Raw genomic sequence first — 14,109 nt, 5'->3', positions numbered from 1 at the left:
TTGACAAATACTATGCCAAAGTTAAGCAATTTCTTTCCTTAAATTAGAAAATGCTTCTTGATTTAATATTTTTAGATATTTGGACTAGAATCTAAGTAAGAAAAGAATTTTTTGCAGTCTATCTTTCTATCTATCTATCTATCTATCTATCTATCTATCTATCTATCTATCTATCTATCTATCTATCTATCTATCTGTCTGTCTGTCTGTCTGTCTGTCTGTCTGTCTGTCTGTCTGTCTGTCTGTCTGTCTGTCTGTCTGTCTGTCTGTCTGTCTGTCTGTCTGTCTGTCTGTCTGTCTGTCTGTCTGTCTGTCTGTCTGTCTGTCTGGCTGGCTGGCTGGCTGGCTGATTGGCCTGTTGGCTTGTTGGCTGGCTATCTGGCTATCTGGCTATCTGGCTATCTATCTATGTCTGTGTGTGTGTCTGTCTGTCGTCAAGCCGGTTGTCTGTCTGAAGTCCATCTCATGAGATTTTATAGTTCATGGCAATGATGGAGAATTTCAGATGTCACAACATGAACTTTATTTCAGTTTTAAAAATGCAATTTATTATTTATTTATCTAATTTTAGTTAGATTTTGGGCATCCACATGCTGGATTATTTGGCGGTTAATTCTGCTGTGGCGACCCCTGATAAACAAGGGACTAAGTCAAAGGAAAATGAATGAATGAATGTGTCATGACATTTATCCAATGTGTAGTGTGTGTGTGATTGGGCATGTGTGTGTGTGCGTTCAAAGATTACAGAGAGTAGGGAAAAGGGATCGTGATTAATCTTCACCACACTGTTCGTTGTTGTACAATTATCTTAATTACAAAGGCCCACCACCCATGGAGGAAAGGTCAGCACACACTACTCTCCTGCATTACACAAAGCTACAGCAATTAAAGCGAATCAAGACTGTAATGAAGAAAAATGACCTGCTGGAGCTCCTGTCTCGGACAGAGCTGAGTGACACAGACAGACTGAGCCCTCATGCTCGGAGAAGAATTTGGACCATGAGGCCAACAAAACCCCTCATTATTTCTGCCTAAATTACTTGTACAGGTGACTCTGGTGGCTCTGTGACTTAGGGTTAAATAATAGTGCCAGGGGAACTGTTTCAATCCTCACTTGGCTCTAGATGAGTGTATTACTGGAATGGTTCGAAGAGGTTTTATATACACTATTATTTAAAAGTTTGTGGTCGGAAAGATTTAATTAAATATATATATATATATATATATATATATATATATATATATATATATATATATATATATTTTTTTTTTTTTTTTTTTCTCCGAGACTGAATTATTATTTTGTTTTTTTGTTTTTTGATCAGCAATACAGTAAAAACTAAATATGTAAAATATTATATGCAATTTTAAAACTTAATATATTTAGTGTGTTAATTATTTCTGTGATTACTCTAGTCTTCAATGTTACCCTTCAGAAATGATGTCTAATGTGCTGATTTAATACTCAAGAAACAATTATTGTTTAATTAAATTTCATTTTGATTTAAATATTCAATGTAGATTGTCAAAACAGCTTAACATAGATAAAGTTCTAGTAAAAGAACTGAACTGCAAAGTTCAGTTGTCACATCATTATAACTATTATTAATAATGTTATTAATTGTGTGTGCTCAGAGCTTGACATAAATACCCACCAGCCCACCAATTGCAGCAAAAGTATCATGATGCAGCCTTTATGATGCAAGCTAAGACTGTATCACTCAGCGATGCAATGTCAGACTCAATGCACTCAATGAAGTGAGTGACCTCACTGTGACGGGTAGGGTTAGGGGTGGGGTTAGGTGAGTGCATTAAAAAAGCATTGGATGCAGCTCAGATTGCACTGCACAGAGTCTGCAGCCAAACCCCTCTCAATTGCAGGTAGATTTCAACGCTGCTGGGTAAAACAGTCGCTCCCACTGGCCACTTTGGCTGGCTGGAAATAGTTTTGAAACTTTAATTTTCTTAAAAGCAGGATTTGACAGTAAGAATGGCTCAAATGCCATCTCTTAATCGAGAAGCAGCACAACTGACAAAAAGACTTGTTTTCATGCTAGCAAAAGAAAGTAGATGAATACCGAATGAAAGGATGATCTTTTACAGGTGATGTGTTGCAACTGGTTAAAAAGCGTGCGTGCTTCTGATACCTTGCGCAAAGCAACCATGCCCGAAATCGCAACTCTGTTCTCTTGGAAATAGACTGGACTATAAGTGATGCTTGTGCACCCACAGTCCTGCTGCTCTCATGAGCCCCAGATGTTTTAAAAAAAAAAAAGTATTTTGGTAAGCTGCAGCAGCGGTTGCTTTATCTATGCTTTGAACAGATTATTAATGGGCCTTATATAAACCGTGTGAATGTGCATCCTTTCAATATCACACACAGTATGTTTTTCACGTGCTTTCTTTTGCTTACAGTTATTTTTTTATATATGGTTTAACTATCATTTCTTACTATAACATTGCTTTAATAGGAGATTAAGTCCCCATTTATGTGTAGTTAACTGGTGATATGAGATTTATAGCCAGAGCAGATTACTGTGCATAGTTGTGGATACATGACAATAGTTCTTTTTGAAATGTCAATGTTTTTTTTTTTTTTTTTTTTTTAATAAAAAGTGCATGTATACAGCTATTTTTGCTTGTTTTGACACATTATTTAAATTTTGAAAAAATTATATTTAGTTTATTTATTTTGCTGTGGTCAGAGATACATTTGGTAAATCCTTAATTTTAAGCTCTGAAACGTCATGTAAAATAAAATTTAATAGCAATGAAACACAGTAAAAAACCATAAACCATTAGCTCATGCATGTTGAGCAAGCTCATACACAACACACACAAAAAGTGAAATGAATGAGAAGGCATGTGAACTTAACCCAAAATCTAAATCAAGTAAATTTAGCAATACACTATTGAGTAACTAGCATTTAATAAATAATAGTTTGAATCAGATTTAATTTTTAGATTTTATGTTTTTTGTCATTTTATTTTTTGAGAATTGAGAATTTTGTTTGCTATCTGTCTAAAATAATACTTTTTTAATGTTTTGTGGTTTCAGTTAGCTTTTATTACAAGTAGCTGTTATGATTGTCATAATGTATCTTAAATAGTTAAGTGTAATAACCCTGCTGTAGTAAACAAACTTCTAATTTTAAAATTTGAAGCTAATAATTTTAAATTTAGATGTTTTGCAACCTTATTAAGGCCTTTACTGTCACTTAATCATTTTATTGTATCCTTGCTTAATCAAAAAAGGACCCAAAACATTTAAATTGTATAAATATATAAAAATCTTGACTATTCTAAATAATCTGTGTTGTTGTTTCTAACTTTGCCATTTAATCTTTCTTTCCAAATAACTGTCAACTGTTTTGTTCTTTTCCTCTTTCTGTCCTTTGCCATTGTGACAGTTTGTCCTCCAGGTTTCTATGGGCACCGCTGCAGTCAGTTATGCCCACAATGTGTGCACAGCACTGGGCCTTGTCACCACGTCACGGGTCACTGTGAGTGCCTGGCCGGCTTCTTCGGCTCGCTCTGCAACCAAGGCAAGTATAGCTCTCTTTCCTATTCCTCTGTTTCTTTTTTCCTTTCTCTTTTCTTCACCACAGACATCTAAAGATGTTAGATCTACATAAAGAGAGGAATATAAACATCACTCTCAAACCACTTTTACTATATAAATTATAATAAGTTTCAATTGGAAATATAGTTTGACTAAGTCTATGCATTAACATTAATTTCTCATCGTAATTGGTCAAAAATAAAAGTAATTTTAGGTGTTTAAAGTTAATAGAAAGACTTGTTGGAGTTAAATCTTCACTTGAAGATTTAGAAGATTTTCAAGTAATGTTTTAAGTTTTGAGATTACCACTTTGCAGAAGCATCAATGCTTTGGGTGTTGGCAGCTTAATTTGTAAAAGTGCAGTTTGTTGCTTTGCTCAGTGAGCAGTAACTGCCCTAAAATTAGTTCTGAGATCAGTCTCAGTAAACTATAAATGTAACTCAGGAAGTATGCTTAAAATGACCTTAGGATAACTTCAAATAAAACTAATAGACATGATATTAACAGACCTTTGAATCTAAGTTAAATAAAAACACAAATGTATTTAAACTTTTGTTTGATAAAATCATGTTGGACCGACTCAATTGCATTTAATTGTGTAATCAGTTTTTTTTTTTTTTTTTTTGGAAATCCTGCCCTAAAATAAGTTCATCCTATGGGTTATTTTTGGAGTGCATACAGTCCAGACAGAAAAGCAATATTAATGGTTTTTATTCTCCATAATTGTGTCCTGTCACATTTTCCACATCTATTGTAGACCCTGGGATGTAGTGATAGTCTTGGAAGCTTCAGTAAAGTTAACTGTCTGTATAATGTTTATCATTTATAATATAAAATATATATTTTAAAGAAATCATTTAAAGCTACAAAAATATCTGTAAACTCTGTGTATAAATATAGAAATTATAGTAAATTATAGTACATTTATTACACAATTTTTAGCATTACTGAGAGATAATTTTAATTATTTTATCAGTTTGAAATACTCAGTTTATTTTTGTTATTGCAAGTATTTTATTTTCAAGATTAACTATATAACTATAACCCTAATAACCCTGAAACATAACCAAAATTGAAATCATTTGTTTTATTTTCTTTGGTGAAGCCAGTGAAATATTTGGCTTTGGATTTTAGCCTCTTTTTTAGAAGATTTTAAAGATGCATGATTGAAAATCATAAGCAATTGACTCGTCCTGGGGTAATTTATCAAACTGTAATGACATCAGATGAAAGGTCTTTCCTTCTAGTTGCTTTTTCCCCTCCTGATGAACCAGAATCACTGGTTATTCTGATGCAATTATGTATCTCAAACTGTATTTCTCAGGAAGCTGTCTGTTTACTTAAAAAAAAAAGTATTGTTTACATGCATTTTGTAGTGCGGTTCTTTAGGACATTAAGCACATAAATGATGCACATAAGTGACGGTTTAGCCCTTAACCTACCTGTCATCCAAAATGAGCTGTACTCGACCCATGCCACATTACACTTTTCTGTGTGTGTTTGTGTGTGTGCCATTGGCATCATGCCCATCCGCAGAAAAACCACGCTGACTCTGCGCCTCCGCCGTACTGAAAATAATTGGCATTATCACTGACACTCTGACAAATAACCTTCAGAGGAAATCTGAATATTGCTGAGCTCATTCTTCTGAGCGAGACAAACACCGAAGAGTCAGGTCGATAACACCACTTTCTGTTTTTGTGGAGCTCCTGTGAAAAACCAAAGACATTGCAGAGACCATCATTTGTTAATTTCCGCTAATATACTTCATGTTTCCAGATTTACATCGAGGAGGTCTGTAATAACTGGAGAGAGCTTTCTATTAGCATTCTCATTCATCTCAATGGCAGTTTCGCCGCTTTGGCTTGTAACCGACTCTCTGAGTGCGCAGTTTGAAATCTGCCATTTTTGGCTGATGGCATTACTATCTACTGTAACATAATGACATGCCTGCACTATATACATGTTGCTTGCAAAACAAACTTATTTCGTCAGAAAGCATGACAACTGTCAGTGGGGAAAATATGCAAAAATGATGTGATTCAAGGGCTGGTTCACCCCACAATCAAAATTGTGTCATCTCTTACTCACCCTAATGTCATTCCAAAACCATAAGAAACGAGACAGATATATTTTAATGAGACTGAGAGATTTCTGTCACCCCATAGAAAGTCAGTTTACCCAAAACTCTGATGTTTTAAAACATTCATAAGCATATAAGAAACCATCATTGCTTTATATAAGGAGCATATCTAATTTGGGTTTACATACAGCTAAGAAAACAGTTTGAGAATTCTGGATTTTATTGGGTATGGCTTTAAGAAAAATGTTGTGTTCCATAAAGGTCTGATGCCATTTCAAGTATAGATATGATTTAAATAACAAATTTTTTGGTTTGTTTTGTTATGATTGAAAGTCATGGTTGTTACATCAAATATTTTTAATTGCTGTAAAGTTAAAACCTATTATTGTGTGGTCTAAAAAAGATAAACACATGCCTAAAAACACACCTTTTTATTTTAACAATTTTGTCCAAAAAAAAACCCAACTCATACGAGTATGATATTACTGCAACAGCATATATTTTATTTAAGCTGTTTGGACAGAACTGAGAATTATAGTGTGTCCACTGTCATATTGGGGTGATATAAAGACAATAAGTCTCTTTTCATAAATTTACTGATGTTAAAATAGGATCCAAATCGCACCCATTTTGAAGCTCACCACAACGTGACGTTGGAGTGAGGTTTACACGTCCACTAAATTGATTGACAGCTGCATATTAACATGTCACAGTAGTAACGTGTATAATCATATTAAAAAGGCAGGATGTGCATAAAGCAACTGGGATCGAAATATCTGTTCAGCTCGCTGTGATCATCAATCATCATCAAATGTAACCAAGAATAAGTTTTACAAGTTTGAAACGTTAAAACAGTGAATGAATTACTGCAATTTTAATGTCTTTACTCATCATCACAGCTGCATATTAGTACAATTATAAAGAAAGATGCTTCAATCCTGGTTTGTGCACGTCAGGTTTGTTTTGTACATTAAAATAACAGATATCTATACAGCAGTATATATTAACGTGTAGCCTGTCACATTTCACGTGCAACAACAGTGCAAAGTTAAACACGTGCGTTGTGTATGTCTGTGTGTGTGCGTGAATGAACTTTGTAACAACATTGCGTGTGACTCATCGATGCAACTCCACAACAAATACATCAAATAATCATTGGGAAAGTTCCTACTGTAGTATTTCTCATAAATGTTATGTGAAATCTGCTTCCTTCATTTCTGTCACTGTGCTGTTTATCTGAGACAGCCGAGGCAGAGATTGAGGCACACTCTGACAGGCATGTGGGATGGTGGGCAGGAAGAACTAGCATTATAGGCACAGGCAACAAAAACAGCTACATTGTGTTCAGAGCAGAAAACACTAATATTCTTTGAGATGTAACAAATATTCTGATTGGTGTTTAAAAATATAATTTAAGTGGAGCTTAATTTTGCAGTGGGACCTTAATCTAAATCTAACTATGTTTACATCGTTTAAATTTTGTCAAGCATGATTACTTAATGTGGGCGGCACAGTGGTGCAGTGGGTAGCACAGTCGCCTCACAGCAAAAAGGTCGCTGGTTTGAGTACTGACTGGGTCAATCGGCATTTCTGTGTAGAGTTTGAATGTTCTCCTCGTCTTCGTGTGGGTTTCCTCTGGGTGCTCCGGTTTTTCCACACAAGTCCAAAGACATGCGCTATAGGTGAATTGAATAAACTAAATTGTCTGTAGTGTATGTATGCATGTCCTGGTCCTCCAGGTTGGGGGTTGAGCATTGGGCTATTGATCCACCTAGTAAAAATGAGATGTTACGAAACATCAACATGGTGCGGCTAAATATCAACTTTGACTTAAATGGCCGTGAGGGTAAGTAAGATTACTTATGCCGAGTTCAGAATGCATGATTTTCAAACTAGTCGTGTTACAGATGTTTTCACACTGCATGACTATCTGGGCTAGCGTTTCGTCGCTGCTTTGTTTACACTGCAAGATGGTTCGGCGACATGGACATTCACATTGCATGACTTTACTATAGGGAGAATCGCCGACAACTTTGTCCAAACTACGTCTCACAGCCAAAAACATGTAGTATATCTTTTGTTATTAACTACATAATGAGAAAGAAGCCCTTAATGGGGTAGAACATGTACATGTTTGCCCATCTGGGTTTAAAGGGAATTAGCCATTTCTCCTCAACGTTGATAATAAACTAATTTCTTTCTGTATGAAACATCAAACAGACACGGTTGCTCCTGAGTCCTGTCAAACCTCCACTAGTTTTTCCTCCATTTCGTGGGTCTAAATAAACCGAAAAAGAGCGCTTTTAACTTCTCCCCCAGCCTCCCGCTGGCCTGCAGCAGGTATACACACACGCACACACAAGTGAAAGCTGCTCTCTCATTGGCTGTAGGTGATCGCTGATGTTATTTTCAGTCAAAACTCAATTCACACGGCATGATTTGAATCGCCGACAGCTCCAGATATTTAGCATGCCAAATATCTCACAGGCATCGGCGACTCATCGGCGATTCTCTCAGATCGCGTCTTTGATCGTTCATACTGTGTGATTGTCACTCATGTGCACGAGCAGCGATTTGCCTGTGATTTCAGGCATTTGTCAGCAATTTCTCAAAACCTGTCGGCGAGCCAAAATCGGGGCTAAAATCACGCAGTCTGAACTAGGCATTAATGTGCTTGAGCTTATCAGCAGGAGATTGACCAGCCAAACCCTGATGCCTTGATTTACTTTCACTTTTTTGAAAGTTATTCAAATGCAGCTCCTAAATCTGTCCTCACAGACTAAGGCAGAACTCTAAATATTGACGCCATGTTGACTGTCGTATCGACATGCAAGATTACATGATCCAGAGCTAACTTTAAGGTCAACGAGGCATATCTCCAACTCAAAACTAATAAACCCCAAAACTCACTTCCCGATCCGCAGCACCCAGCTGAGACGTCCAGATGAAATATGGATAGACCATCTCATAATAATTAACCAGTCTTTTCATGAATTAAGGAAAGGCGGCATGAATATATAGAATTCACTTTCATTGCTTTCAGAGCTGTCTTGTGAATAAATATTTAATATGTTAAAGCAGAAGAAGGAGAAGGTTCAAGAAAAGCCTTGTTTTAATTTGTCCGGATCATAATTACTGGAAGAAAGGCAGGTCTCGGGGGGGATTGTGGCTAGCCCACATACCTACTTTTTTGTAGTTTGGTCGATGTCGGCGTCCTCGGATGTCTTGAGCCCACGTTCACCCATCTCCGAACGAGCTAATGAACTTCAGCTAGTCACAGTTGGAATGAAACAGAGCCCGTGACACTAGCTAATAAGAGGAAGCTTTGAGTTAGTTGAAAGTGTTTCCACAGCGGAAATATAATTATTAAAAGCCAGTGGCACAAAGATTTTTAGCTTTAGCTGCACCTCGATGGACAATCCATCTGACTGGAACATCTGAGTTCATTCTGCGACCGTATTTCAAGAAACCACAGACGTGTGTGTTTTCTTTCATAATAGAAAGCGTCCACCAAAACAAACAGAGAGAAAACATTTTTGGACTTTAAACTAAACGGAAGTTTCTAATTGAGGCGAGTGTCAGAGCGTGGTGAAATATTCATTTTATTAAAAATGAACACATGCTCTATTTTTAATTTCGTAGCACATCAGTCGACCCTGTTCTTGACGAAGCTGGCAGAGATGGATAATTGGACAGTGTGACAGAAGCACATGTTTGAAGGGTGATCAGCTTTGAAGTGCACGCAGACACATGACTTACAATCACTCCTACACGTGTCACTCTGGTTTATCATCAGTCACTACTCGCGCAGAGCCGTTGCAGATCTCGGAATCACATGTCTTAACATCTGCGATCTATGACAGGTTTTAAAGGTGACGAGCAAGATGTTACTGGGAAGTTTAAAGGCACATTATGTAGACTGTGAAAACATTATATGATCAAAACGTCATGACAGCATATGGTTTTGTGTAAAAGGGGTAGTTATCATTTAATGTGGCTTCACTTATTCCTAACCTGTTTCAGTTTCTCTTGAACACTAAATAATATATTTTAAAGAATGATGAAAGTCTGTAACTATTGACTTCCATGGTATTTATTTTTTCTCATTATGGATGTCAATGGTTACAGGTTTCCATGTGTCTTCAAAATGAGTAAATTGTCATTTTTGGGTGTACTATCCCTATAATGTCATTTAAAAAAACAATTTACTCTAGGACAGAGGTCTCAAACTGCTGGCCCGCAGGCCATTTACAGCCTGCTCTCCTCCCTCCGCAACTGACATCAAAAATATAACAAGATTTGACTTACCAAAACATACATTTTTGAACCCCTATCACTGTTGTGCAGTCATCTGTAGCCACTTGTGATTTTGACCCGCCACCTATAGCCGACATTTAAAGTACTGCATTCAGATTAGTTTTACTTTCATTTTCTCTCAGTGTGCAGTCGAGAGTAACACACATGCATTTTAATTCTGGGGCTGATTTAAATGTTGAATTATGTATCCGTTAGCGCTGTATTTTTACTAAAGCTCAATTTTTGTAAATATTTAAGGATTGTTTGATAATTATCAGTTTTATTCAACCTGTGTTTTCTTATACAAACACTTCTTCATGGCTTACATGTTATGCTGATGGTGTAATATGATTAATTTGCTAATATTCGATTCAAATGGTCTCATTTAATAGATTTTCCTCATAGGCTTATTAAGATTTGCATAAAAAACTATGTACATTAGTCAAATTTTAGTGCTGGTTGAATTGAACTTGTTAAGGTAAATGTGAATATGTACTTTGCACTCTTTGTTCTAGAAAAAAACAAAGATATTGAGAAGAACAATTACCAGTAAAGTTACCCAAACTGTTTTAACTTATAATTGTTTGGGACAGAATAATAATCATTATGCCTACTATTTGTACTATTTTCATCGTAATTAAAACTACCCCTTTACTTTGTACAAGAAACAAAAGGCTAGAGTTTTGACTGCATATACTCTGTCTAACACTTGACATTCACACAACAACCACAGATATATTGTACGTTACTAAATAGTTTTAAAAATGTGTACTTTTACTTTTCCTTGAGTACATTTTAGTGCAGAATCTGTACTTTTACTCCACTACTTTCCTTCAACCTGCAGTCACTACTATATTTTTTCTTGTTTAAAAATCAGTCCTGTAATTCCTGTCCAATCAAATCACACATAGAAGGTAAATTGCATCATGATGAACTACCTCAAGACATGTGCACTTTACATTGCAGCAAACTGTTTGGAAGCATTAAAAGTGTCCAAGAAGATAAATATTTACACGCATTGACCCAGAGACTGTTTAGATCAGGGATGCCCAAACACAGTCCTGGAGTATGCTTTTTCAGTACTCTTTCCACCACTGCCCCCCGCCAATTTGAGTTTGAGACCCCTGCTCTAGGATAACCCTATTTCTGATTTTAAAAAAGAGGGTGGTGAGATGGGGGTCTGCTGGGGCAATACTTGACAAATGGGTTCACCGTGAAACTGTTACAGGACTTTAATACACAAAGTAATAATAACACCCTTTGCATTAAACTTTTGGCCCTCAACATTTTTTTAAATGTTAGGAATTGAACGCTTTTTACTTGATGCTGTTGCTTTTTCATTTTGTTAAAGTAATATAATTTATTTGTTAAATAAACAACACAGAAAGTTCGTTTTTTTATGCTTATTAGGAGCCATGTGTCATCCACTGACAGGAGCTGCTGCTCTCTCTCTTTCTTGGCCATTGCCTTGGTGTTAAGGGATTGAGATGGCCAATGTTTGTGCATATGTATATGATTGACCAATGGTGGCGTGCTGTAAGGTGTGCAAAAATGCATTGAATTAATGACAACTGTACTGAAGCAAAAGCTGAATTCTTGACATTTTAGGAGATTTAGAAATCCTGACTGGATGCAAATAAAAACAGGACATGTACAGGACTGAAAAGACTGGGTTTAATATTAAGCATGATTGAACAAAAGTAAAAAAAAATATTTGTTACAATTGAAATACTCCACACTGGGTCATTATAAGGTAAACATCTTGGATTTTTTTTTTTTTTTTCCACAGTATTTATTACTCACTCTTAATTACCGAATGAATCTTGGGTATTTAAACAACAAAGTTTGACACTGTACTGTCCTTGTTTACATATTTGAATTATCAGTGTCATTGACAAGTGTAGGGCAATGCGGTGGCGCAGTAGGTATTGCTGTCGCTTCACAGCAAGAAGGTCGCGGGTTCGAGCCTCGGCTGGGTCAGTTAACGTTTCTGTGTGGAGTTTGCATGGGTTTCCTCCGGGTGCTCCAGTGCTCCAAAGACAGGAGAGTTGGGTAAGCTAAAATTGTCTGGCGGTGTACGAGTGGGAATGTGTGTGTATGGAGGTTCCCCAGCTGTAAGGGCATTCGCTGCATAAAACATATGCTGTATAAGTTGGTGGTTCATTCCGCTGTGGTGACCCCAGATTAATAAAGGAACTAAGCTGAAAAGAAAATGACTGAATGAACAAATTGACAAGTGTCCACATTCATTCATTTTACTTCTGTGTAGTCCTTTTATTCATCAGGGGTTGCCACAGCGAAATAAACCGACAACTTATCCAGCATATGTTTTACGATGCCCTACCAGCTGCAACCCATGGGAAACACCCATACACTCTCACATTCACACACAGTTTATTTAATTCACCTATACTGCATGTCTTTGGACTGTGGGGGAAACCTGGAGGAAACCCACGTAAACACAGAGAGTACATGCAAACTTCACACAGAAACGCCAACTGACCCAGTCAGGACTCGGACCCATGACAATCTTGCTGTGAGGCGACTGAGACAAGTGTTCGCATATACTGTAAATATATCACCAACTGTTTGTTTTTACAGTTTTTCTCTGTGGCTTTGGTGCATTTCTCACAACACTATTTACATTTGCACAACAGCTAATGCATTACTCAAAACAATTAGTCATTTGTGCACACCATAGTAGCAGTTTCTAATTTCTTCCAAAAAACTGCAAATGCTTTTGGACATGCATCAATTGCTTTCATACAACTCTCTGCTGTTTTATAACATTATCATTTGCTTACGACATGTCAGTCAAAATTAACTAAACTTGTGAGTGTGAATAGTCATTGCATATAAAACTAATAGTCCTCATTTCATTACTTGAGTCATTAAATACAAAAATGTTGAACTAATTGTCAAAATCTGTCAAATGTAAATTTTATAAAAATCTTTAAATCTTTTTTTTTCCTGAAAATATCTTCTAAATTGAACAATTTCATGAATGATTTACAGACCTGTGTGTTGAAAGTTCAGTTCCAATATGTACTGCAATATTGTTTACAGTTGTGCAAAGCTCTACACAAAATAAGTTTCTGTTTGTTGTAAATATGTGTTTATTTGCACAATGCTGTGAATAAATTACAATTGCAAAGAGCAAATGCAGTAAAAATGTGAAACATATATATTCAGTGTCTTGTACTCAGATACCTCACTAAATGCAGTAATGTCTAACTTTACTGTAGTTTTCAAATGGCTGAGCAAATAGTATATAGTGCTGTCTTGAGAATTTTCAGGAAGTATTACCAAAATCTGACTTTTTGCATTGGAAAAAATGTACGGAGTAAACTGTCCTAATGAAAACACGACAAAGCCATTTGACTATTGTGTTCATAAACAATGGTGTCAGAACTTTTCATCTTGATGACACTGACACTTTCATTGACATCAATGCTTGCTTTAAAGGAATAAGCTTTTGCAGGTTATCAACTAGGTTTTGCAGTTTGTACTAATTGTTTTGAGAAATGCATTAACTGTTGTGCAAATGCAAATAGTGTTGTGAGAAATTCAACAAAGCCATTGAGAAAAACGGTAGAATTTCTATCAAAATTTCTTATATCTCCCTTTGAATGCTGATATGACTGTTTATATTCAATGCACAGAGTTTTTCAAAGCATGTGAATATAAGGTATGGGATTTGCTGTTGGTTGCTAAGCATCTAGCTGTAACATTGTGACACTGCATTGCTCGATGCTGCATATTTGGCATCACAATATCAGGGTTTACAGCAAGTTCACAGCAAGTTATAAAACCCTAGGTAAAAAAAAAAATTAATAAATAAATAAAAAATAGTTACAATTGCGAAATGTTTAGTTAACTAGGGTTTAGAGCAAGAGTTACCTGCTGTTAAGCACATTGTGAAAAGTTACAGAGAAATGTAAAATAAAATATTATTTAAGATTTATTATTTAGATAGATAGATAGATAGATAGATAGATAGATAGATAGATAGATAGATAGATAGATAGATAGATAGATAGATAGATAGATAGATAGATAGATAGATAGATAGATAGATAGATAGATAGATAGATAGATAGATAGATAGATAGATAGATAGATAGATAGATAGATAGATAGATAGATAGATAGATAGATAGATAGACAG

At 35.9% G+C, this 14,109-nt stretch overlaps 1 protein-coding gene and 1 long non-coding RNA gene across 3 annotated transcripts in view; one reads left to right on the top strand and one right to left on the bottom strand.

Annotated features, from left to right (window-relative positions):
* Positions 1-14,109, top strand: part of megf11 (multiple EGF-like-domains 11) — a 264,017-nt gene that overhangs the window by 219,358 nt on the left and 30,550 nt on the right. For both annotated transcript variants that reach the window (XM_021467800.3, XM_009293604.5), the window contains exon 16: positions 3,411-3,545. In XM_021467800.3, the coding sequence (XP_021323475.1) occupies positions 3,411-3,545 (135 nt within the window). The remainder of the gene's footprint in view (positions 1-3,410; positions 3,546-14,109) is intronic.
* Positions 5,844-9,143, bottom strand: LOC141378744 (uncharacterized). The gene is made up of 3 exons (XR_012394030.1): positions 9,053-9,143; positions 8,832-8,954; positions 5,844-7,416 (listed from the first exon to the last, which is right to left on the bottom strand). It is a non-coding gene; the product is annotated as an uncharacterized lncRNA (long non-coding RNA).

The sequence above is a fragment of the Danio rerio genome, chromosome 18 (genome assembly GCF_049306965.1).
Source record: "Danio rerio strain Tuebingen ecotype United States chromosome 18, GRCz12tu, whole genome shotgun sequence".
NCBI lineage: Eukaryota > Metazoa > Chordata > Actinopteri > Cypriniformes > Danionidae > Danio > Danio rerio.
The sequence above is the reverse complement of the archived record's forward strand: the minus strand, read 5'-3'. Positions and strand labels throughout refer to the sequence as shown.